General features: G+C 38.2%; 11 protein-coding genes across 11 annotated transcripts; 4 read left to right on the top strand and 7 right to left on the bottom strand.

The window, feature by feature from the left end:
* Positions 1-267: 267 nt before the first annotated feature.
* On the bottom strand, positions 268-2,334 carry GVI51_E04015 (C2H2-type zinc finger protein; the record flags this gene model as incomplete). Its single annotated transcript, XM_445875.1, has 1 exon — positions 268-2,334. The coding sequence occupies one exon, from the start codon at positions 2,332-2,334 to the stop codon at positions 268-270; it is 2,067 nt and encodes a 688-aa protein (XP_445875.1).
* Positions 2,335-5,006: 2,672 nt separating this feature from the next.
* YMD8 (Ymd8p) lies at positions 5,007-6,377 on the bottom strand (the record flags this gene model as incomplete). The annotated part of the gene is made up of 1 exon (XM_445874.1): positions 5,007-6,377. The coding sequence occupies one exon, from the start codon at positions 6,375-6,377 to the stop codon at positions 5,007-5,009; it is 1,371 nt and encodes a 456-aa protein (XP_445874.1).
* Positions 6,378-7,150: 773 nt separating this feature from the next.
* On the bottom strand, positions 7,151-8,515 carry LFT1 (Lft1p; the record flags this gene model as incomplete). The annotated part of the gene is made up of 1 exon (XM_445873.1): positions 7,151-8,515. The coding sequence occupies one exon, from the start codon at positions 8,513-8,515 to the stop codon at positions 7,151-7,153; it is 1,365 nt and encodes a 454-aa protein (XP_445873.1).
* A 386-nt stretch (positions 8,516-8,901) lies between these two features.
* Positions 8,902-9,429, top strand: CGI121 (Cgi121p; the record flags this gene model as incomplete). Its single annotated transcript, XM_445872.1, has 1 exon — positions 8,902-9,429. One exon carries the CDS (start codon positions 8,902-8,904, stop codon positions 9,427-9,429), a length of 528 nt encoding a protein of 175 aa, XP_445872.1.
* Positions 9,430-9,823: 394 nt separating this feature from the next.
* Positions 9,824-10,498, bottom strand: GVI51_E03927 (uncharacterized protein; the record flags this gene model as incomplete). The annotated part of the gene is made up of 1 exon (XM_445871.1): positions 9,824-10,498. One exon carries the CDS (start codon positions 10,496-10,498, stop codon positions 9,824-9,826), a length of 675 nt encoding a protein of 224 aa, XP_445871.1.
* Positions 10,499-11,580: 1,082 nt separating this feature from the next.
* On the top strand, positions 11,581-12,309 carry ALG14 (N-acetylglucosaminyldiphosphodolichol N-acetylglucosaminyltransferase anchoring subunit ALG14; the record flags this gene model as incomplete). The annotated part of the gene is made up of 1 exon (XM_445869.1): positions 11,581-12,309. One exon carries the CDS (start codon positions 11,581-11,583, stop codon positions 12,307-12,309), a length of 729 nt encoding a protein of 242 aa, XP_445869.1.
* Positions 12,310-12,405: 96 nt separating this feature from the next.
* On the bottom strand, positions 12,406-13,389 carry GVI51_E03883 (histidine phosphatase family protein; the record flags this gene model as incomplete). Its single annotated transcript, XM_445868.1, has 1 exon — positions 12,406-13,389. The coding sequence occupies one exon, from the start codon at positions 13,387-13,389 to the stop codon at positions 12,406-12,408; it is 984 nt and encodes a 327-aa protein (XP_445868.1).
* Positions 13,390-14,050: 661 nt separating this feature from the next.
* Positions 14,051-16,381, bottom strand: MAK10 (Mak10p; the record flags this gene model as incomplete). The annotated part of the gene is made up of 1 exon (XM_445867.1): positions 14,051-16,381. One exon carries the CDS (start codon positions 16,379-16,381, stop codon positions 14,051-14,053), a length of 2,331 nt encoding a protein of 776 aa, XP_445867.1.
* Positions 16,382-16,824: 443 nt separating this feature from the next.
* AFG1 (Afg1p) lies at positions 16,825-18,324 on the top strand (the record flags this gene model as incomplete). The annotated part of the gene is made up of 1 exon (XM_445866.1): positions 16,825-18,324. The coding sequence occupies one exon, from the start codon at positions 16,825-16,827 to the stop codon at positions 18,322-18,324; it is 1,500 nt and encodes a 499-aa protein (XP_445866.1).
* A 492-nt stretch (positions 18,325-18,816) lies between these two features.
* ARN1 (siderophore transporter) lies at positions 18,817-20,754 on the bottom strand (the record flags this gene model as incomplete). The annotated part of the gene is made up of 1 exon (XM_445865.1): positions 18,817-20,754. One exon carries the CDS (start codon positions 20,752-20,754, stop codon positions 18,817-18,819), a length of 1,938 nt encoding a protein of 645 aa, XP_445865.1.
* A 3,190-nt stretch (positions 20,755-23,944) lies between these two features.
* Positions 23,945-25,702, top strand: EFM1 (protein-lysine N-methyltransferase; the record flags this gene model as incomplete). Its single annotated transcript, XM_445864.1, has 1 exon — positions 23,945-25,702. The coding sequence occupies one exon, from the start codon at positions 23,945-23,947 to the stop codon at positions 25,700-25,702; it is 1,758 nt and encodes a 585-aa protein (XP_445864.1).
* Positions 25,703-25,715: the final 13 nt, after the last annotated feature.

Here is a 25,715-nt window from a genome sequence, read left to right as displayed (position 1 = left end):
CTCTTGTATTATTATCAAACTTTACCTTGGTAAGCCTAAAGAAACACGTTTTTTGCGCCCATGTTGTTTATATTTCCAATGCTGTCATACTACAGATCATCTCACATAAAATAAGGTTGTTCATTAGAAAATCCCAATATATAATGGAATATAAAGTAATGTATCTGGTTGTTAGCTTACATCAATAAAATTAGCTAACTATAAAATAACAATATAAATGGTACGAAATGAAAAAGGTTTTCGCGAATGGTATCACATTAAATAGTCTCAATTCATGCTGAAAAACTGTTGGTAATATTGCATATATTTTTGATTTTCTTTGACGTGCAAATCTGACATCAACCCAGCATTGGTGGGATCAACATCAGCAACTACCATATGCTCTCTTGGAAAGTGCTGTGTATCAAAATTTTGTGGCCTCATTGAGGTATTGCCGAGTTGTATGTCTGCTGCGGACTTGTTTAAATTCGTTTCAATATCCGCTGGAAAATTTATTCTGTTGCCAGATGCCTGCATATTGCTTAACATGAAGTTTTTGTCCTCTTTATAATTCTCTTGGTCATTGTTTACTGGACAAAGAGCAAGCATGGCATCAAAACCTATCTTATCTAGATCAACTAGATTACTGAAATCAGGGCCAGCATTTGCCATGTCATTATTTGGCAGAATGTTTGATGTTTGGGTATGTTGCATTTTCTGTGTCGTGTTGATACCACAATTATCATTCAGTGAAGAAGCATAAGAAGAATGAGTACTGGAGGAATCCATGGCTGAGTTAGATATAGGTGATATGCTATTCATAACACCAGTAGAGATAGATGTAGCAGGAGAAGCAAGCATGTTGTCGGCGTGCTCTAATTTAACTCCCATGTTTGGAGGTGCAATATGTAAGTTCACGCCCTTACTATTGCTGTTGCTCCGACTTCCTTGTTTTATTTGTTCATAGCCATATTCTGGAGTTACAAGTCCATTCCCATTATCAGGTTTGCCAGTGCTGTTTCTCTGTCTAGAATTTTGTTTTATGGTCTTATCAGAGTTTTTGCGGGTTGAGTTCTGTCTTGAACCTGATTTGGCTACATAATATTGGGAGTCCATTAATATTTTATTGTCATCCAATGTAGTGAAAACATCATTTCTACCAGTTTCAGAAGCTACGATAGCCATAGCTTCCAAGGCATCTTTGTTCTCCAATACTTTTGGTTCCACCCAACTTTGTAGTGTCGATACGTATCTAGTAGTACCATTCGATGTTGTGATCTTCTTCATCTTATTTCTTCTCTTCTTTTGATAATTTGTTGGCAAGCTGGCTGGAATAGTGGTAGGAGAAACGGATTGTGATGAAATGCTTGCTGGTGTTGCAGATTTAGAAGCACTCTTGGAGGTTCTTCTTAAGCTCTCCGAGTAGTATCCAGCTGGTAGTGCTGGACATTGTCCAGATTCAATATGATCTTCCACGTAGGTGGCCGCCTTGGCGATAAAACCTCCGCATTTGGCACAGTGACCGGAAGATTCATTTCTGGAGGCGAAGTTTACACCTTCTGGGTAAATCAAATGGCGAGCCTTCATGTGTGTCTTATATGTGTCACGTCTGCTGAAACCACCAGAGTTGTGACATCTCTTTGATGGCACTTCCTGGCCGTTGTAGAAGGGACAATGGTAGGCCTTTTCTATGGCGTGTTTTTTGATATGCCTTGTTAAATATCCTCTTATCCTGAACTTAGCATCACAGTAGTGACAAACAAACTCCTTCTCATCATCGTCCAAAGTCTCAGATTTAGCCTTAGTGTCTTTCTTGATGCTGGTGATGCTGTCCACTGGCTTAGGTTCCTGTTTGACTTGTACTTCAGGTTGCACGGGCAAGTTAATGTTTAAGTCGTTGTGTATAGCAAAATCTTGTTGTGGCTGTTGTGGGAAATCAGGTAGTTGCAGCTGCATCATATCGAAATTGGTCTCTATGACATCGTTTGAGTTGAAAGTGAAGTTGAACCCGGAGCCATTCATAGAGTTCATGTCTAGAGCACAAGGCTTGGCTGTACCCAGGCTGATGTCCCCATTATAAGAGATCTTTGGGAACATCGTAGAAGCGTTATCCAAGGAATCACGCGATTTAGTGCTTCTAGAGTCGTCAGCAACCTTCTTGTTTCTCCTATACTTTCTAGTAGGCTTCGCAGACATCGCAGACATCGCAGCCTTCGCAGGCGCTGCACTCACACCCGCTGGCTCCACAGGCAACGCATCCTTCCCTGAATCAGGAACAATGATAGCGTCTATCAAGTTCTTCACCGCCTTCCAAAGAGATGTCTCCCTTGGTCTAAGCAACGAAAACGACGGCATCAGTATTGTGTGTATATCTCGGTTACAGTTGGTTGGATTAACTTTGCTTCTTACTCCATCCTTTGAAGGAATCGCTTAATCACTGGTTATATTTATAATAGTTTTTTTTTTCTGCTGTGTGATTTTTTTTTTTTCTTGCTCCCCCCCCATTAGGAGTATTTTTTTTTTTTAAAATTGGGACTACAAAATACCGTAGAGCTGATCTTTCTTTTTTTCTCTCTCTTCTGTCCTACATCTCTGCGCCCCTTCCTCTCCCAGATGCATTTCTCTTGGGCTTCTCTTTTCTCATGCCCTTCTCTGCGGTGTTTTCTCTATCCCTTTCCGTACTTTGCACTTCCGTCCTCCCCCCACTTCTACTTGTACTTGTACTTCTGCTGGTGCTTCTGCTGGTGCTTCTGCTGGTAGTTGTACTTCGAAATGACGGTGATTGTCTCTTTTCTCTGGTGCTGCTCTTTCTGTGGTATCGCAAATGGAAGGAATCGAATAAGCCTTCCATTTTTCCCTGTGCGGGGCCATCTCTGCGTCTGTGTTAGTGCTCTCGATTTCGAATCTCTTAGTCTTCTCCTCGCATGCGGGAGGATCAGAGTTTCCCTCTTCATTCCTTCATGGCTGTGCGGGCGTTTCTCTGGTCTTCCATTTTTCAAAGAAAATATTCCGATCAGAGAAGAGATGCTCCACCCCCCATTATTAGTCTTTTGCGCTAAGAAGAGCCCGCGAAGGAGAGGATGGAACACTAGGTGCTGTGTGACGAATTAATATTTTTTCAGGGGAGAGACAAATTGCTCCGCATTTACTGTAGGGATTTGTGGAAGAGCGTGGGGTGGGGATTAGTCTAATTCCCGAGCGCTCAGATGGGTGGGCACTCTTTTTCTACCCTCAGAGTGGTGCTGTACGTGTGTGACAACTGGGAAAGTGGGTGAAAGTTGGACTGTTGGACTGTAGGACTGTTGGACTGTAGGACGGCTGGACGGTTTCTCCGGTGCTTCACTGATCTGGGAGGTGGAACAAGGCCAGAGAGGGGGGGGAACACGATTGCAGAGCCAGTGCTGATAAGTGATGAGTCTCTTTGTCTACGAGCCTTTCCTGTACGTGTGTCTCTGTGGAGCAGTGGTAATGATTCATTGATAGTGCTTTGCCCTAGCGAGTACGGAATTGTCTGTGGGGGGTACTAATTACCGGAAAAAATAACGAGGGAGAAATGATTTTCGGAAATTGGGCCTCTGTGACTCCTTGTATGGAAAATGTGAAATTTGCGGAGCAGAGCGCCCTAGAAAAATCCAGCAAAATGTACTAGTGGGAGTAGTGGGGATGGACTTGCTAACGTAGGGGACAAATAGAAAGCGAAAACAAGCGATTCATTCTAAATAGAACAGGACTTTCTGACTAATTTTGTTTTATGAAGAAGATCAATTGAAATCTATTTTTAGATTTATTATACAGAGATGGAATATAACACATACTACAAAGTCCATGATAGGCTACCCATGGGCTTACCCATGGGCTTACCCGCTGTTTAACTTGTACCCAATCTCGGACACCGCACAATTGATAAGAGCCACTCATTACAGGCCCGCTATTATCAATTAATTCATAATGCAATTGTGAACAATTTATAATACTTTATAGGTACAGTCTGTAGTACACCTTTGATAACATATTATTACACCGATATGGGAAGGCGTACCTTACTTGCACAACACCGTACTGACTTCCCAAGTAGCAGTTTAATGTGCGCTCAGGTTCAAGAAAAAATTTTTTAGGATGCAACGGTTTGACGTTTCTCTGCTGGATTGTCTGTGCAGATGATTCCCATCTTTGACACATATTTTTTCTAAAACTAATCGTATATGCCTACACAGATAACCCCGTACGTAAATTAAACAAAAAGAACTGTTCGACTCGGATTCAAAGCTTGGTATAGCAACCAAATGGTAGCAGTTTGGCGTGTGCTGGACTGTCTGTGCATGCACAAAATATTTTGGGCTGCTGGACTCCCTTCCGCCAGAATGGCATGCCTTTCTTTTCTTTCTTTTCTTCCCAGACCCAGTGAAATAGACGTACACACACACTAGGAGCGTGCGTTGCCCGTTTTCTGTCCTGTATTGCACTTGCATGATAAGGCTAATACAAGTGATTAATTAACGCTTTCTGGTGTCAAGCACAGAGAGTAGGCGCACGGATTTGATAAACCCAACCTTCTGCTATTATTTCCGTTTATATAATTTACCCACGAAACGTCGAGGTTTCTCTGTTATGACGTTTTTTTCTTCTTTCAATTGGAATTGCATACTCGTCGGGTTTAGTTTACAATCTCCTTATAGTTGTACAGTTAACCTTATAATAGAAATCCTTTAAGTGAAGATAGCCTTTCTCCTCTGCAGTCGCAACACAGCAAAAATATCGCAAAGCAAACAACAAACTGGTTGGCCATACTGTTGGTATTTCTCTTGATCCTGTCATTTATTCGAACCGAATTAAGATATGCATTTTAGTTGCTGCAAAGGCAAATTTTATTACTGGAAAGCAAATGTAAACCTAATCTCTCGAGAAGTGCCCCTTTGAGCAACCGCAATTGGCATAGAGCAGCTTCCCTCAATGAGATATGTCCTTTGTTTTACATACGTTTCTTTTTTTTGTAGTACTTTTCTTCTCTTTATTAGGTGATTTATTTCTTATTTAATTATTTTGTTCATTTCGTACTCTTGGAAAGTATTATCAGAAGTGATAGAGTAAGGAGGAATCTCCGTCATGGAGTCCGTCTCTAGCGGCCTTCTATTGCCCATGTACTTGTCCTCAAACCCTGCTGCCGGGGCCTCAAGTCGGACATAGTCCTCTTGCATTTTCTGCTTGTATCTGAAATAATTGTAATACGTCACGTCCAGCAGAATTATAACCATCCCGACCCAATTTAGGATACCATGTAGCCTTTCATGTAATATCAGCATACTGAAAATTATCGTTAGCACTTCCTTCACCACACCAGCAATACTCAATGTAAGTACTTTAGTCTTCCCTAATATGCTAAACTCACACAATGTAAATGTAAACACACCTAAGCCCGGTAAAACCATCAGCCCAAAAATTGCTAGGAAGACATGCTTGACACTGAAATTAGTGCTGAAGAGATGCCTATAAGGTTGTTCCACCGCCAGGGATGTAAGAAATAAGAACAAGGCCATTACAGGCGAAAGCTTGTTGATGGTACGTATTGGATTGTTCTTGTTCTCAGGAGTAGCTGGCTTTTTCGTAATGCTCTCCTGTATTACTGACTGCCCAGGGACGTTTACCTCACATCTTTCTGAAGAGCTATCGGTGGATTTATTCTCTATGTAATCTGAGACATTATCGTCTAGTTTCTCGACCTCGCGAGTGTTGGTTTGGTTTCTCAAAATCAATTGCGTATAAACCCATCTCAAGCCGGAAAGGCAACTACTTAACAGTACTAGAACACAACCGAAGTAGAAGGACGCAGAGCTGGTTTCAGATCCATCTTTATTAGTGTTAGAGTCGTCATTGATAGGCTTATAGACCATCATGACAACACCGGCAAACATGACAAAGACAATCACAAATAATCGCCAGTGAAATCTCTCTATTTTGAAAAGACAACTGAAAAGTAAGACAAATGTTATACTCGATGATTTGATGATTATGTGGATAGTCAATGGAACATATCTCAAGGACATATTACCTAAACCTATATCACCAGCTGAAAAAATGGCTGTCGGCAGTATGAATCGCCAGAATAACTGTCTCTTTTCTCTTTCCAGCGTTTCCACATCTACTATGGGTTCATTATTATTAGCAATAATCGCATTTTCTTCTGAATCTAGCTCCCTCGCCCTCCTTTCCTTACGAGCCTTAGTATATCTAAGATATACGGACGAGATACACCATAGAATTAGTTGGTGGCACCCAGTCAAACCTATTGGATACGCAATACCAAGACCTCTTTGTGGGTCAAATATCCATTTGTTGTATAGCATTAGGCCAATGGAACAAACATACCAACCAGTAATTAAAAGAAGTATTGTCTTGTACATGATTCTGAATATTGTGTGTATACTAAAACTTGACCTTTGTCTAAGACTCTCGCTTGGTGGTTACCTAGCTTGCATAAATTATAAGCCCCAGGAAAAATGAGGGAAATGAAGATGTAGAGCAGACTTCTTTAACGATACAATATTTGACCGACACTCAATGAAATAACAGGTATTCAACTGCAGTAAAATAATAATATGAGAGCAGCTTTTGCCCAAAATGCTGTCTTGCAGAATTTGTTCAGGTGTTTTTGTAAATAATTTATTGAAAAGAGCAGCTATGTTCAAGAACAATCCATCAATAACAAAATGTTTATCACTGTATTCCAGGAAATGTTAACAATTAACACCTTATTCTTAGTTTAAATATTTATATGTTATGACAATCTTCGGAATACAAACCACTAACAACCATTATGCTATGGATGATCATCACTTCCTTTTAAGAAACGATCGACTTGTCTGTCACTGGAAGGGAAAATCCTTTTCCGGTCCGCTACGTCAATTGTGAGGGATATTTGAATAGACAATCCACAATAATAAGTAAAAATAAGATAATTTGAACATTAGCCAGAGTTACATCTAACAGATAATTGTAATTAATCAATTTTACACTTGTTTAAACAACATCCATTATTGGAGCTACTTAGGAGAGACCACAACTCGTATCAATAAAAAATATCGAAAACATGAAGTAATTTATTTATAGTGACTAGTATATAGCAAAGAAAGCCATATATATACAGCGCCTTTCTTCTATATTGAGTACAATTATATTATTTCTTTTTGGGCTGAAGCGGTACAAATGATGTAAGCGCTGGTGTGACAGTGTGGTTTGACGACGATATGATCGGAAACTGTGTCGATGCCAGATTACCAGAAGTAGCTATGGATGCACTTTCATCTACTACCTGTTGGAAATCACCAAAATCATCATCATCATCATCATCATCACCATCATCATCACTTGCTTTTATTACGTGGTCCTGGACCTTACCTACATCACCAGCAATATTATTGAGTTCACTCTTCATTCCAGGGTTATCCTTAATATGTAAAACCTCCATACCAGGAGGCTTCTCCAATGTTGATAACTTGGTCTGTGATGGCATACTTACTTCATCAGCTTCATTACTGTTACCGTAACCCAAAAGATCAATATCATTAATATTATTTTTAACCGATGTGCCTGCACTTTTAATAGATTTGATATCGCCTTGGATTCCCAACCCAATAACCTCGTTAGATTCGTCCCCTTCCCCAAAGTCTTGACTCATATCAAAGTCCCAAACATCTTCTTCGCTGACATTATTATGCGCTTCGTTTTCATTGTCTATGCTTTCGATGTTATCGTGAGTTTCTAAATTAGCATCTTTGGTTCTAGTATGTTTACTTGAATGCTTACCCTTATCCTTGTGTTTACTGCTACCCCAAAACCATAGTAGACCTTTCTTTTTGGCTTTCTTGCCTTTAACTTCCTCATCTGATTTTTTTTTCAATTTTGGAAGTTCTGTTGCAACAAATTCTTGTAATGGATCCACTTTAAATGAGCTTCTTTTCCATTCCTTGCTGGTATTACGCTCTGAATTAGAAGATTGTGTTGCTAGATTGTCTATAGTGTTGTCATGGAAGTAGTTATCCTCGATTATTGAGTTCTCAAAGGTAGGTACTTTTTTTTCTTTAGCGGCCAACGAAGCAGAGTTTAGTAACTTTTGATTTGTGGTTAATTCTTTGGTTTTAGAAATATTCCTGAATTGCGAGGGTGACTCAGGTTTCTCAATTACTGGTGAGCTTGTTTCACTGTCACCTTGATTGCTCCATGAAAACACTATTGGAGTCTCGATTTGGAGCATCGCTGATGAGATTTTAACGGTTCCTCTCTTCTCCTCATCAAACCAGGTCCTCGCCAGCTGGTGCTCTCTATGTCGCAGTTTTTCTAATTTAAATACAGTCTCGGATTCAGAACTAGTAGTGGAGACAATATAATTCATAAGCTTCCTCCCATGTTCAGCTTGATCTAATAAGTTGTACAGTGTGAGATCGTCTCTCAAATCAACCTCAGAATGGCTTGCTTTCGGTACAGATGGTAATTGTCTTATAAGGTCCTCCAACTGTTGTTCTCCTCTTGCTTCATTATCCATCTTGACTGTTGTTGGCAGTAAATGTCACTTATTATAATGTTGGAAAATAGGCGAATTCAATTGCAGATAGCATTGAAGTTGAGTACTTCTTATCAATCTTAAATGTGTTTGTAGATTAAAGGTTTGTAGTTGTGATATAATATGAACGTAACTTTACTGAATCGCAACCAAATAAAAAGTTTTTTCCAAATATTTGGAACATTGATGGTACTTTGGGATTTTAGACCTTTTTCGGGATTTAAGTTTAATTTTCAAGAATCTTTAAAAACTAGAATACAAAGCAATGATTTTGTTAGAGATGAGCTTTTTCCTGGCTGACGTTTATTAGACGTACTATTTCGAGGTTACTTTGACGATCATCATCAGCTAACGGTAATATATCAAGGATGAATTTTAAAATACCTCAATTTCCTGACTTTGAGATTTCTATTACAGCGTTTGAAAATGTTACAAATAGCGAAAGCATACGGTCTAAGGTGGCTACACTCCCTTATGCCTTCCTTGATGCCAGAATGATTTACTCTCAGGAACAGCTGTATGCTGCTTTATACAGAGTTCTGGTAGAGCAGAACTATAACAAACTTAGGACCAAGACCATACATTCTGAAATTATGTTATGTTTATCTCCAACATCTAATATTGGTGATGCTTTTAAAAAATTCGGCATAAAAGAGGATAGTAGCACGGTAATTTGTCTTCATATTAAAGATAGATCTGATGAGCCGGAACTACCTTCTCTTTCAAGCATCGTTGAAGGGCAAGAGATTTCTCTAAGTAAGGAATTCATTAACCAGCATCGTGATATCGGCATGGTTGGTCATGTATACAAAATTAACGGAGAAATGATAGAAAACTCTACCGAAGACCAGGTATCCTCTATGATTGTCAATATGATTCAACTACGTGGATTATAAGTAATTACTTATCATATATAACTAGCATGCATTATAGAAAATTAAAGTAACTTGCTAAAGTTTAAAGCTCTTAGTTCAATTTGAGACAAAACAATAAGAACACAAAAATACAATAAATGGCAAAAATTCTCTTGAATCACAAATTATGTTTCATTCATTGCATTGCAGTAACAATTAAATAAAATTTGTCATTCGAAATGTGAATAAAAAGAGACTATCGTAATTACTTTTAGTTTATGTATTGCATTTGTATCGTATATTTTTTTCAATAATAAAAATCCTAACCCAATATCAATACTGGTTCTATAACGAAGTAGATATTTTATCTTGAGGTTATGCCGTGAGCTGTATCCAATATTTGCTAAGCATATATTGTTAAATCTTCAATCATTTTTTAAAATTCCAAGTTTGACCTTTTATATGAAGTATCGAATGTCTTTTGTGTTATTATATTGCCAAACTCAGTAGTATCTAATATTAGCTGATCTTCTATCTTTTTCCTGTTTATGTTATCATATATCTTAATCAAAGATTTATTTTTTCCCATAATAATTACCTCATCGCAAAGGTTTTCTTCGTCAGTTATACAATCTTCAAACATAAGAGCCTGTAGGTCAAGTTCAGCTTCTCTATATTGTGAAGTATCTTTTGTGGAAAATATTGATGATGTTCCGCTCTTTTCAGAAACAGACAGAGAACTATTAGAGTTCGTATCACTATTGCCAGTTTGCTCACTCTCATCAGTTGCGATTGTGTCCAAATGCTTTAGCGCTAGATTATAATCTCTTACCATATTGTTGTCCAAAACCATACTACTTCTTTGTAATCTACCTCTTCCCATGTCTTTGCTATCTCCATTTCTCAGTGGGGTACTCATCAGCGGTTTTATCCTACTTGATGATTTCAGAGTTGGCTGTGATATATTCTTCGTTTGTATGCTACTTGTATGTTTTGATCTGCTGCTGTGGACATCTGTGTTGGTTTTGGAATGATCTCCTAGAAAGAAAGAATCCAAGAACATCGAATTTCTCTTACTTGTGCCATTGTTATTTTTCTTTTGTCTGAGCATTTTTTATTTTGTTTTATGTGATTGTATAATTTCCTCGATGCCTATTCTTTATAAATGTTCAATATTTATTGGAAATCTGACCTGCAGTTCTCTTTGATAATATTGGATTGTTACTAGCTGATTGATCTTGATGGCGAATTGTTATTGGCACTCGCTAAAGTATGGTGGTTATTGATCGGCTTTTAAATATTAATCACTCTGGATGAAGACGTTCCACTAACAGTTTTAACAATAAGAAACTAAAATATGTTCAAGTTTCAGAACACTTAAATATAAATACCAGAATCCAAGAAAAATGTTTTACAATTGTGTAGCCTGATCTATCATCCAAAGGTAGATGTTAGTACAAATGAGAACACCAAATATTATACTACAGGGTCTGCGACTAAATGTAATTGAATGGTGTATCTGGGGTACGAGTATTCCCGATAGCTGAAATATTCGCGTGCATGTCTTATTTAGGTAAATCGAATGATAATGAAGTGCTTTGTTCCTAGTGCAAGAACAGTTTTAGATATGATTCAATGTGTATTCTGCGAGTTTCCTACTTCTTTCCTTACAAGATGTTGGGCTTGACCTTGAATTTGTTTCTTGCTTGTTTAGAGAATTGGTGATTTTAGTTACAACTTTCGACTTCTAAGAATAAGAAAAAAAAAAAGTTAAAACACGAATTTCGCGTTTTCGTACACGCAAGAAACCTAGCAATTTGACTTAATTTTAACTCGATCAGGCAATCCAATTGCGAAGTGGTGATGCAGCGAAGGGATGTGGAGAGCTTTAGGTTCTCCGCTGCGCAATTGGTGATACGAACTGAGCATTGTAATATACTCAAAAGCTTTCCTTGGTACCTTGCGTTTATAGTTAACAAAACTTTAGAGAATATTTTCATAATTGCGACAATACCGGTATTGGAAACATAACTAGAAGTTGATTCGAATTTTAACGATATTGATTGTACAATTCCATTGACATACTCAACTATATACATAGGTTAGTATACCTATCTCTGCGATAAGCATTAGAATCAACTCACAACAAAATTTAGGTGAATAATTCTGCAGCTTGACTTGAACAAATATAGAATGCCTTTTCTCAGTACAGCACATTTGTGTGCTCTGCTTTTGATATTGGGGTGTTTTTACATTGGAAGGTTAATTAAAGTCATACCTATACTAAGGTTTGCTTGTGCTGGAGAAGCTGAAATAAAGCCCTTATTCATACAGCCGAAATCAAACGATGGTATACACCTCTTTGTATTCTTAGGTTCTGGTGGTCACACTGGTGAGATGCTACGATTATTACAGAATCATCAAGAAGTACTACTGAATAAAAGGAATACTTTTTATATAGGCTATTCAGATGATGACTCTAAGGCTAGGTTTTTGTCAATGGTGGAAAAGTATGACTTTAAAGCAGAACGAATACATTTTTATCCATTTGCTAAAGCAAGAGAAGTTAATGCTGGTCCAATTGCTAGTATTGTAACCATTTCGAAAACTTTACTTACTGGGTTCACAAATGTTCTGTCGATTAAGATGAACACTTTGGGTCAACCCCATCTTACATTGCTGAATGGACCAGGCACTTGTTGTATAATAAATTTTTGGTTGAAGTTGTTAGAATGGCTCATTTACATACCCTATTTGTCAAACGGTTCTAATGTTGTCTATATTGAATCGTTAGCTAGGATTGAGAGTCTCAGCTTAACTGGCAAAATTCTGTACTTACTAGCTGATGTATTTGTCGTCCAGTGGGAAGAATTGAAGGTTAGAAAGGCACCAAGGTCTGAGTATTACGGTATATTAGTTTAATCTCCTTTAGCCTATCGCAACATCATTAGAAATAACTCTTACAACATAATATGTGTTAAGTTTTATGAATAAATAATTAATGGAAATTATATAATATCAGGCAGTATTAGTGGTCCATTTTGGAAGTTCTGTTTTTAGAACGTATCTATCGGTAGCTTCATCTAGCTCCATTACAATTAAACAACCATTAGGAACGTTTATAAACGACTCGTACTCTTCATATGTCCAACGAAACCATTTCATCAGAAATATCCTCGCAAAGATACCATGTGTTACTAAAACAACAACATCTCTATGATTTGCTTCTGTCCTTCTTTCAAATTTTCTGAACAGAGATTCCTGGAAACTCGCTACCCTATCATAGACATCGGCAGCGCTCTCTCCTTGTGGAAATCTATAAAAAAAATGCCCGTAGTTTTTTCTTTCTTCCATGACATCATTCATACTACTAACATTTTGATAGTTTCCAAAGTCCTGTTCTCTTATTCGAGGATCATCTTTGACTTTATAGCGGAGATAGCAGCATGTATCCTTATGTTTGAGTGCTGTGTGTGTATTATTTTCATATTCCCCGACCGGTATCATCATGTTGTTAGGCCAAATAGCATGCTTCTTTTTTGAACAAGGTTCGTACTTCTCATCTTCAGTTAATTTAATTTCGGCGCTGATTTCGTTAAAATCGTCAATAATTTCCAAGATACCTTTTAATGTTTCCTTAGTTCTTCTATAAGGTGAAGTATAAAAGACAATTGATCGATCTATTTTTTTTTTCATGTTATTACATTCTGAAGTTTTTAGCATATTTCTTCTATCATCTTCAACTCTATACTTTTGTGATAAACTCTCGATCACTGATTTACAATTCCCATCCATATTGAGTAGTTTCAGTAGTTCCACACCAGCATTTCTTGCCTCACTCCATCCTCGAGAAGTCAGAGGTATCAAGTGGTTGGGTATTTTCTCATTGACACCTTTATCACGGTTAGACTCACTTTCACCATGTCTCACTAGAATTATGAGACGTGGCTTCTTTAGAGGTTTCGAACACTCTGCATGGCAAGTGCACGTACAGTTGTGCATTTTTTTTCTTCTATATTATTGCCAATTAACTTTTCACTTGTACAGTAAGCTGTAGAGTTAACTAGCTATCTGGTAACCTTGTCCTGATTGAGTTTATCCGCTCACAATGAATCTGTAAATCTGGTCTCCATTGTTACCAGTAATCCTAATAAAATTTTCCGTATTTTATTCAGTCTCTACACAGTGCTAATTGCAGATGCAGTAAAATTTAAAATTATTCCGAATTATCCACGGAAAAACTTACTAGCTCCTCGGAGAAAAAACAAATTTTAATGGATATACCCATTACATTAATCCATACAATAAAAATCATACTGCTTCCAGCTCTATTGGAGATGTTACAAAATTAATTTTTATTGTAAAAGAGTTAGCTATAGTACTATACTGAGAGGTTACCATCAATGTCTATCTGGTATACTTTTGTGACTCTTGAACTAATGTTTGTAGAGCCCATTACGGTTGTGTTCTTGACGCACAAAAGTTTTATAATGTTTGTAATTGCTAAGTTAAGTTAACATATGATTTATGAGTTAAAATAAGTTTTATGTTCATGGATAGTTCTATAAATAGATAACATGAATGAGAAAGCAAAGGCTAAGAATAAACTTATCAATAAGTTTATATTATGTACAAAAAGTCAGAACAAGTAAGAGATAGCATTCTAAGTTTTATGATGGCTGCGCTTCTCTACCATATCCATGACAACATAATAGGGACTTGCCTTATCTGGCTTAGTCAGCATCATTTCATAATTACCTTTATCATGAACATAATTGTTGTGATTTTTCACAAGTGCAGTTACATTATTTTTAATTTCCATGATCGACTTGCTAATAGTATCGTAATAGTCATGAGTTTCATTTTTGACAGCGTCATATCCAGCAAAGTCTTCGCTACTATTGCTATTTTCTTCGAGAAGGGCAATAATTTCAGCAAGATTTTTTTCTGCTACTGTGAGTTCGTTAGTTATACATTTTAATGTTTTCTCCATTTTCAAATCAAATAATGGCTCCTGGACAGTGAAATCACTCAATGTTTTCTTGAAGACATCATATGAGGGGAGTTCAGGTACACCAATTGATGAAAATGTTTTGAATCGCAGATCATGCAATAATTTTCTATTTGAAACAATTAATTTATTGCCAATCTCTCCATCAATTAACTGATAAGATCTCAATATTGCAAACTGCAACACTTCCCCCAAACACAAAGCCCTATGAATTTCACATTTCTTTAGTAATAAAGACAATGTACATGTGCTTTCTTTTAAGTCAGGCATTATACTGTCCATTGCATGACGATATTGTTTTCTTACATTCTCTTTTTTTTCGCCAGCTTTCAACTTTTTCATTTTTTTGTTTATCGCATAAATGCTATTCATTTTATCAGACACCAAATTTATTAGCTTCTCGAGGCAATCCTTTAGATGAAGCTGCAAGCAATAACAATACCAATACATGGAAAATGATTCATATGGCTTGTATATATCTAATTCGAAACCTTTTAAAATAAATTCAGTCATTGCAGTGAGCTTCATGATATAAACCCACGACGCACAGACATAAATAAAAACAGATCCCTCTTCTTTATCTCCCGTAACTGTATCAATGTCTGCCTGTGACACTGAAATATCAGAACTCTTGGATTCTAATTGTGCTTGCAACGAATCCCATAACAAAATTTGTCTGTTGTAACCCTGTCGATATCTACAGGTATTCTGTGCGGCATTTTGATAGAACTCAAGAAGAACATTGCCAGCTTCCTGTAATATGCCTTGTAATTCATAATCTATAGCTTCTCCGATAATCCAGTCTCTTCCCGATATTTCTTTAAGGTGCATCTGAAGAAAATCGATGATTGAATGCTTATTAAGAATTGATTGATCCGGCTTAATCAATATTAAAGAGAACAATGCCCTTGCAAGAACATGTTTTTGACTCAATTTGTTGAAATAAAGTGCAAACGTAAATATATCCTTAGCAGTATTCAAAGTCTTCAGCTTATTAACCAACTTAACATGTTCTGAAATAATGATATAACCCGCAAAGTTAAACTTGGGCTCTATTAATTTCTTTGGTGGAAATTGGTTCGTTAACTTTCTTTGGATACCCATCGAAAAAGCACCCAAAGGTGGCGGAATTGAAAAAGGTCCCTGCTCAATGAGTGACTTTGCTGATGTCTCCAACACGTTCAATAGTTGCTCCCCTTTCTCAGAGGAACAATCGACTAGATATTCGAATTTTACCAAAGTTTCGGTAACATTCAACAATAATCGTAGTCTATTGATTTTGGAATCATGGCTGGGCATAGTATCCAACAAATTATCTAAATACGTTCTACTTACCTCCAATGCACGCAATGATTCATTTATACCCGGAAGCATACTAAAGTTATTGAGTCCCATGTGGTTGAAATTTAGATCTTCCTCTTCAAATATAACTCCCGCGGTGAGAACTTTATACATAAATCCCATAAAATTGCACACTCCAATAATTATACTGTTCAACACTTGGTCATAAAATGGATCGCCTGTCTCTAAGCAGGTTATGTCGTTTTGGTCTGCATTCTCATCCATCATGTAGTATTTCAGTACGTGTTCCACATATATGCAACTCAGTACAGTTGTCGGCAGAGATTGATAATCATTAAGCCATGAGATGATTGATCTCAAAAGTCGATCTGATATAGCTATCACTATATCCAATTTGCTGGGATCATCCGTGCTGGCATCAAGCTCCTCCCCATACGCCACACCAACATCAAATTGCAACTCCTCTGGTGTCAATTGTATCATCGTTGAATCCAGTTTCTCGTTATTCACCTCCAATGAGTGTGTCCCATCAAACAAGTTAAACTTTGAATCTTTCACAATAGTCTCGGGCTTCAACTTCTTGCCCATCTCCATAAACAGTGCAGTGACATCCACAAGTCCATCACGCACCGTAGGCGTTTCTAGGGACAAACTCTCCATTGACGCCCCCAGTTCTCTCATACCTCACTTCACCTTATATTGACAAATGAGAAACCGAAGGCCAACACGCAAAACGATACCTTTATTACTACTTGTGCCAAATTTGAAGTCTTATGAAGTCCAATTTGGAATTTTTCAATGAAATTTGGACTTTTTCACTTATAGAGACATCGAATGAGATGTGATTATTGAGTCTCTGTGCGGGAGTTTCTGTGAAAAATCGGCATTCTAGGTCCCTATTTCAATTTTTTTGTCAAATCCTCGAGGAAATAGCTGCAACTCCATATTAATCATCAAGCATTATATAAGATGCTGTAGTCGCTGTAATAACGTTAGGGCTTGCGACTTGTGCTAAAATAAAGGCAATACATAGATAGAACTGGTAAGGCTTTTTATTCCGTATTTGGATCAACTTTGACTTTTGAGTGTAACCCAGCTGACAGTATTGTTCAAAGAGTTTAGCGATGCTGGTAGCTAATGTGCGTGCTTTGCGGTGTTTAAGACCGCAATACAACCGGATAACAACGCTGCTGTACAGGTTTAATCATACGGAGGCGGTGTCAATACCGCTCAAAGAGTATAAGCGGTTAGTGAAGATCGGCACACTCCGAGACGATGAGTATCAGAAAGGCATAATTAGCTCACTGGGCCACCTATATGATTCTCTAGTTAACTATAAACCGCCCGAAGTAAAAACTCCTAGTGCTTTGGATCAGCTGAGTCTCATGAACTCACTGAAATCTAAACTCGGATTCTTTGGTAAGGGCTCCTCCCAGGATGTTTCTAAGATACCAAAGGGTATATATCTATATGGTGATGTTGGATGTGGTAAAACAATGCTCATGGATCTATTCTACAGTGTGCTGCCACCACACTTGACCAAGAGAAGAATTCATTTCCATCAGTTCATGCAATATGTTCATAAAAGATCTCATGAAATTATTAAAGAACAAAACCTTGATGCCTTAGGGAAGGCAAAGGGGCGCGATCTCGACAGTATACCATTTCTAGCAGCGGAAATTGCACAAACATCTCATGTTCTATGTTTTGATGAGTTTCAGGTGGCTGATGTTGCTGATGCAATGATATTGAGAAGGCTGTTAACAGCATTACTCTCCCCAGAATACGGTGTTGTTCTCTTCGCTACTTCTAACAGGCCTCCTGATGATCTTTATATTAATGGTGTTCAGAGAAAATCATTCATACCATGTATTGAATTGATTAAAGAGAGGACAGAAGTGATATTCTTGGATTCACCAATTGACTATCGTAAGATCCCCAGACCTATCTCTAACGTCTATTGCTACCCTAAACACGATGAAGAATACTTTAGCCATGAATTTGAAGTTATAAGAAAGACCCATATCCAAGAGTGGTACAGCTACTTTGCACAAGACTCGGACTCAAAAAATCCTGATGGCACCAACTTACACGGTCAACAAACTTTCAATGACTACAAATTGTCCATTTGGGGTAGAGAATTGAATGTTCCAAAATGTACACCCCCCAAAGTTGCACAATTCACTTTCAAAGAGCTTTGTGGACAACCACTTGCTGCAGGTGACTATTTGACTTTAGCAAGCAACTTCAGATCCTTCATTATTACCGACATTCCATATCTGACTATTTTCGTTCGTGATGAAATAAGGCGTTTTATTACATTCTTGGATGCTGTATATGACAATGGTGGGAAGATAGCAACTACCGGGGCAGCTGATTTTACCTCCTTGTTTGTCGAGCCAGATCAACTTATTAATGATTATAAGTTAAAGGAGCAAAAGAAACAAGATGGGTTTGAAGAACAGGCTATTGAGAATGATGAACTTGTGGAAAAGCATGGCTTTTCTAAGGAGATTGCACAGAAATCAAAGATATTTGCTCTAGATGAAGAGAGATTTGCTTTTGCTAGAGCGCTAAGTAGATTATCTCACATGAGTTCATCTGACTGGGTATCTAAACCATGAAACGATTACAATAATCAGAAAATTCAAATTCATCATGGCTTCTTAAGTTTCCATTCTCTTAACAAGCAAAGGACGGTCTTATGATTTTATCATAAAAATATATGTATTTATGTAAATACTATTAGTATTATCTAACAAGTGCAGTAGACATTAATAATAATATTCTACAAAGAGATTCTAAATTATGAAAATAATTTTATTTTGTCTATTCTTTAAAAACTATTAGAAATGAAATATATAGTATTGATAATAAAGAATCAACAACAATAAATTACGAATATCATTACGATCAGGATCAATAAAAAGAGTTAGCTTGCAAAAAGAGGGTGTATTAATATGTTGAAATAATATGTGAATCAGTCGACGAACTTTTGCCGACATAACGAAATGGGAAGGAAAAAGATAATGAGTAAAAATTAAATGAAACTTAAAAGCGGAAAATAAAAAACAAAATGAAGATTTTTGACAAGTGGATTTTTGTTAAATGCAGATTTATTCCTTGGACTTACGTCTGAAACGGGTGGTGGCACCCTTGAACCATTCGTAAATTGGATCGTCGTCCTTGGCGTCGACGTATTCGCCCTCGGCAATGTTGTCGTGTGCGACCTTGTCAGTTAGACGAGCATCTCTTAGACATAGAGAGAAGATTAACAGAGGTGCACAGAAGACCAGGGCAACAATTGTCTCCAGTCTTTGAACATATCTGTAAGCTTGAACGACAGCTTGTCTTTCTGGGGTGTCCCATGTGTATGTAACAATGAACTTGTATGGAGAAGCGTATGCTTCAGTAGCCAATGCAGCGTCACCAACACGCTTTAGTAGTTGCTTGTATAGAGTTTGAGTCCAGATAGCACCGGACACGGCAGCACCAACAGCGGAACCGATTCTGTAGAAAGTATAGTTCAAAGCAGTGACCGTAGCCATGTGTTCGTGAGATGTAGCTGCTTGCACAGATACGTTAACTGGGTAAGTGAAAAGAGTAGTACCCACACCCCAAACACAAAGAGCACCAATGATACCACTGTGAGACTCAGCACCACCTCTGTAGTGGTATAGTAGACCCATTGCAAGCATCCACAAACCACAACCACAGATGATGAAAGGTTTTAATCTACTGAATCTTGTAATCAATAGCGAGAAGATAGGCGAACCAACAGTGGAGACAAATGTTGATAAGGAACTGATTCTAGTAGCGGACTTGACAGATTCATTAACACCAACGATCAAAACGGTGTACAGGTAGTCAGCAGCCATGTAGTAAATGAAGTCAATCAAGAAAGAAATAGCAAATGAGGCCCAGACACCACGGTCCTTAACCAGCTTGTATGGAATAATTGGGTCTCTAGCGAACTTGTATTCCCATAGAACCAAAATTGGAATCAATACGAAACCTAGAACGAAAGGACCAATGACGTGGGAGTTGTTCCACTTGGACTTAGTACCACCAGCCAAGGTCAATGGGACTAGGATACAACCTAGAGAGATAGTCATGATGAAGACACCCATGGCATCGATCTTCCAGAACAATTCAACAATGGTGTCCTTTAGACCGTGCTTTTGGTAGAAAGTCTTCTCCTTTGAAAGTTCTTGCCATTCTTCAGTCTTTCTAGCCAACCACCACATGTGAATCATGACACATAGCAATGGAACACATGATAGAGGGAAGATGAAAGCCCACATACCGATATCCCATGACCAGTTCTTCAATGGGTTAGCTCTAGAGGTAACGTTACCAGAAATCCATGTGTTAATGATAAATGGCCAAGTTGGGACGAATTGGTAGACCAATCTCCATCTTAGAGAAGAGAAATCTGACAAGATCAGCAACAGAACCAAGATGACACCGACGTAACCAGTGTTGTAAAAGATGGAACCGGCAGCATATCTTTGGACATCGTAGGCTTGCGACTGAATGATGGTACCAACTGAGTAAAGCACAATAGAGACACAGAACAATGCAAATCTACCGTAAACGTCAGACAATCTGGCGTAGACAATTTGCGAGGCAGCACTGATGACTGCATTGATAACGTTAATGGTGGATAGCAAAGAGTGCTGAGCATAAGAAGAAGTAGCGTAACCAGTGTAGATGTAACGGGTGTTACCATCTAGACCGTAACCGTAACCACAGACAAAAGCAGTGAACAACAGAATAGCATGGTAGTACCATTTGTCGTAGACCTCGGCCATGATTTCAGTCTTTCTGATAATAATGTTCTTGACACCGGTCATAGTGCGCTGTTGCTCAGTCTGCTCGGCCATCTTCTCATCCATCTCTGACTGAGCAGTAGAGATCTGGTCGACTTTAGAGAATTCATTGATCACCGGAGATCCGGATCCCTTCTCATCTTCGTAATCCTTGTCGGAGTTAGAAGGATAAGAGTTGTTTCTTTGAATCTCTTCCATGTTAGTCATATCTGAGTCCTTCATCCTTTTGGTTTGTGTTTCTTTCCGTTTACCAATTGATAGAACCAGAAATTCTACAACAAAAGATCAACCATTAAGACCTCATTTATATATCTCATTTAGGATTAGTTGAACAAGAATTGCAGTCTTTTTTTTTTTCTTTCTTTCTTTCCATTTCACAATCTAAGGCGATGAGCTTAGCTATTCTTATTATAAACAGCTACCGTCTTATTACGACTTTGCACTAAAACACCAGCACAAAAATAAGTCATGTTGCTTTCCAAGTCCCAACTTCAATTTTTCAGTTTTGCAGTTTTGCATTGCAGTTTTGCAGTTTTTCACCTTTTTTTTTGTCAAAATTTGCTAATTTTCTCGGTTTTTCCTCATTGCAAGGCTAACCCTCTCATCCACTATCCAAAGTTTTGGCTCCGAGGAAGTCCCGAAGGAAGGAACTTTGAAGTTTGGTTCTCTGTGTGTGTGTCTCTCTCTGTGTGTGTGTGTTTCTTAGAAGACCTAGGACTGTTCTGTCCGGTGAGAGACAATCTTCGAAGCATAAAAAGAAGGTGCAAAAGTATGTGACACTGCGTCAGTTTCTTAGGTAATGTGGTCGTTTTCTCATATAACTTCTCAGATCCAGTTTTGTACTTTTATTTTTCTTTTCTTGCTGTATGAATGTTGCACCGTAATCTCTACTAATTGTGCGCACACATCTGCAATTTTTTTTGTGGGGGGCCGGGTGTGTCCCGCAAGACCCAAACAAAAATGTAAGATAGCGTTGTACAAAAAGGCGTAATTCGATTTTTTTGGTTTTTTCAGTTGTATACCCTGTACTGCCTGTTCTACTACACTTTTGAGAGATCGTCTTTTGTTTCTTTTGGTAGCGGGGGGAGGGAGAACCACTCAGAGATAGAGGTAGAAGATCCATATACTTGCTCTGGTAAAAAAATCTGGCCCTTGGAACTTAAATTTGGTTTGTCTGTGCACGATTGCTTCGCTTCTGTATTCTACCCGTGCTTGTGCGTCACTGATCTGCCTGCTTTTCTTCGTATCTTTCTTCTAACTGTCAATCATTGCACGTAGCTTCTATCTCTTGGGGAACCTTTCTTTTTTTTTATATCCCAAATACCACCCCGTCCGGATGCTGTCAGTGGGTAGGGTGTTACACAGGAATGCAGCACACCCTCAGCCTCTGAGCCATGCCAATTACGGGGGGACGGTGCTTTGTGCCGTATATAGTACCTGAACTATGTAGATGTGCTGGCATTTCTCAGCAAACGTGTTTTGATATATTTTTCTTGATTGGTCTCCCAGTCTCGGCTCTCCCCAAAACGGTGATTCAATAACAACTTAATCGTCCCCCTTAGGGTTTCTTCGGAGACTTCAATTCTCTGTCAACCCATTGTACAGCTCCTTCTAAGCGTGTCCTTTCATCTCTGATTGTGGTGCTCAACTCATATAATTGCACCTGTGTTATTTCCCAAATGAGAAGCAATTTTAATCTTCTTTGCACCCATTTTTTTTTGTTCTTCCAGTGCTTGTTCTTCTACTGTAGTTTAATGTTTAATGTGTTTGGGAACAAGTTGTCCCGGTTTCTCCTCATTCGTGCGGATGATTGTCTCTAGTAATCTGTCCTTGCGGGTGTCAAAAAAAAAACAATGCCGAAAGAATTGAAGGCAGACCTGAACGATAACAAATGTCGAAGCGAAGTGGTAAGACTATCCGTATTCCGTGTAGCTTCCGTGTAGCTTCCGTACCTATTTTTGACCATTTGCACAATTAAGGCTTACAACTGGCCCAGCCGCTGAAACGCTGAAACGCTGAGACACTGAAATACTGCAAGGTAACAGAGACAAGACGAGTGGAAGGGAATATTCGGCATTAATCTCCGTGCCTCATCTTCAACAATTTTGGTCCGATTACGAAATCAGTCTGATCTCTCTTGTTCCTGATATTTGCTCTTAAGTGGCCCTACCGCACCGAGCCAATGACGTACCGCCGTGCCTGGTCAGCTCCTCTGTAGAGCAATTCATTTGATCGGCTCGTCGTACTTTTTAACCTTTCGTAGCTTCTGTATGCCATTGGCTAGGTACTAAACGTCTGAACATGGTATCAAAATGAGCAAATTTCACAAAAACACAGCCAACAGATACTGATGACAGGAAACATTTATCGGATAAGCGATACCAATGAGGCATTTCATTTTTTTTTGGTAGATCATATATAAAAAGCAGGTGCATTCGACATAGTTTCTTTGTACATTGATAGTTTAAGCTTTTCCTCTTCTCTTAGTAATTGTGATGTCAACGCCAACCTATCATTAGCAACTGTTGTTATCTCACTATGCTCGCATACATCTAACAGCCACACACACTCACACGACAGCCTCGTTGACTTCCAGAAATTCGTTCCTTTCTTTTTGAGGCGGGTAATATATATACACACACCTGTTCTTGTCCCCGCGGATTGTATTTAGTGCTACACATGTCCTGGCTGATGGCCCACGCCGTAACTTAGCCGCTTTCTCTTAACCCGACTGTACTTGTAGTGCATGGATCCCGTGTATCATGCTACAGCACAGGGGAAAAATCATTGCAGATATCTGTGCCCAAGTGTAAACTTAGAAGTACCTGATATTTGGGCGGCTAAATATTTACAACCACATCTTGTAATAACATATTCAGCACAACAAGGTAATCAACTGCGTTTGTTGTGAACGGAGTGTACTTGGAAAATCGCCCTGCTACAGACAAAAACTACTACGTTTGGCATACAATATTGCGTGTGGCCTACCCACCCGCCTAGTGTTTGATGTGCCAACTGTGCATGCCACCATTCACCCCTCTTCCCCCCGCCAAAAGAAAGATAAAAAAAAAAATTAAGTTAGGGGACAGGTGCAAAACAAAAACGTATATAAACGCTGTCTACCCGCTGTCTACCCAATCCTGCCATTTCCCATACCTATGCTTCTCAGTTCCCAGTCTTGATCATGTGATACAATACGTGATACATGATATTCAGGCTTTTGCCCTCTGAATCCTCTCTGCGCAATGCAAGTGATGGATGGTACCGTATTGCGATGGGGGAAACTCAGAGATGTGGCAATTCAGCTTGGCATTGCGCATCTTCTCAAGCTTATATTATACTGGAAACATATATATTACACCAAGACCTAAAAATTAAAAATTATAGAGAAGCCAAAAACGAGAATAAAACTATGAGCGATAAGTTGGACGGGCTATTGGCCTGGGCCCGGGAGAATGGTGCACAACTGAGAGAAGATTGCTTGGAGTACAACTATGACGAGAAGAAAGGTTACCATGTCTTGATCAAAGATATAGATGCCTTGTGGGAGTTTAAGGATGCCGGTGTTATTACGGTTCCAAGAAAGCTATTTATAACAAGACAACTGGCACAACAGTACTTCAAAATTAATGACCAAAAGCTGTCCACTAAATACAACAATAATCCAAACGGTTTAACAGAGTTCTTCCTGTCATATATTACCTTTACGAAGGAGAACGAGTATGAATTCTTTCGGCCTTACATAAATATTCTACCTAAATTGAACTCAATGAGAATCCACCCATTTTTTTGGACTAAAGAAGAGTTGCAATTGATAAAGGGATCTGACCTGTTCTTAACAATAAAGTTCAAATTGCTTGCATTATATGATGAATATAGAAACTACATGAAACTTTATGAATTTGGAAATGGTGACCTGTCAATCATAAATGGAGATATACAGCTATCAGATGATGAACTTTTCGCTATAATTGAGCATTTACAACACATCTTGAAGAAATCGTCGGACGCCATCGAATGGACATCTTTTGTTGCATATGTTTGGTCAAACCTTATTTTCTTTTCAAGAGCATTCCCTAGTTTAATCACTGGTGAAGATAAAAAGGAGCTAAACTTAGCATTCCTGTTGCCAATTGTGGACTTATTAAATCATAATAATACTACTAAAGTTAGCTGGAATTACAGCGATGACACATTTAATTACACAAATAAGGACCTGGCATACTTGAAAAATGGTGATGAATTGTTCAATAACTACGGTGAAAAATCAAACGTAGATTATTTAATCAGTTATGGGTTTTTAAACTCTCAGGAAAACATTCACAACAGTGTTAACTTGACGTTGAGACTTGACCCAACATTCATAAGTCAAGCAAAAGAACATGTGGAAAATCTAGAAATTGTCTCTAATGATACCGTCTTATTCAAGATAAGTAAAAACGACCCTCTTCCTGTCTCTTTAGTACATTTCTTCGGCTACGTTACAAAACTAAAATCGGAGGAGCATATTACCTTAAGGTCTATTCTAGAGGGGTCAGATCAATTGATTAATATCTTAAAGCAAAAGCTTGAATACTCCAAGGAAAAGGCTAAAATAAGCTCTAATTCTGTACACAGTTCTGTGGGTAAGATTATAAAACAGTATTTTAATGAGGAGAAGAAATTGTTTCAGTTCAGTTTAGATTCCTTGTTGAAAAAGCAAAAAGACATAATCAGTGCTGCCAAGGATAATATTGTCTCTTTCAAGTCGATTTTCAAGTCTGATAAAGTCTTTGCGAACAGTTTGCTGCTATCTTACGGTGTAACTAAATATGAAGATATTCTAGCTAAGGATATGGCAAACGAAGCATTATTGTTATGGGTCGTTAGAGCATCAAACAAAGACGCATACAAAGACGGGTTACGAACTGTCAATATTCCACCATTTGTTTTAGAAACATTTGAGGAGATCTCAAGAACTATATCTATTGCAAAAGACGATGTTACTGAGTTTTTGTCCATATATAAGAGGCTATTTCCAAGTCTGGGTGATAAAATTCCAGAGGTATACAAAGTTGGTGAATGGGGTATTAAACAATTTATTATTGCTGATGCTTTGATTGATAGACTTGTATGGGTCAGAGACTCGAATTCTGAACCTCTCTTTATACAGAAATTAACCTTCCAGTAAATCCTCCGAATTA

This window comes from Nakaseomyces glabratus, chromosome E, assembly GCF_010111755.1.
Source record: "Nakaseomyces glabratus chromosome E, complete sequence".
Lineage (NCBI taxonomy): Eukaryota > Fungi > Ascomycota > Saccharomycetes > Saccharomycetales > Saccharomycetaceae > Nakaseomyces > Nakaseomyces glabratus.
The sequence above is the reverse complement of the archived record's forward strand: the minus strand, read 5'-3'. Positions and strand labels throughout refer to the sequence as shown.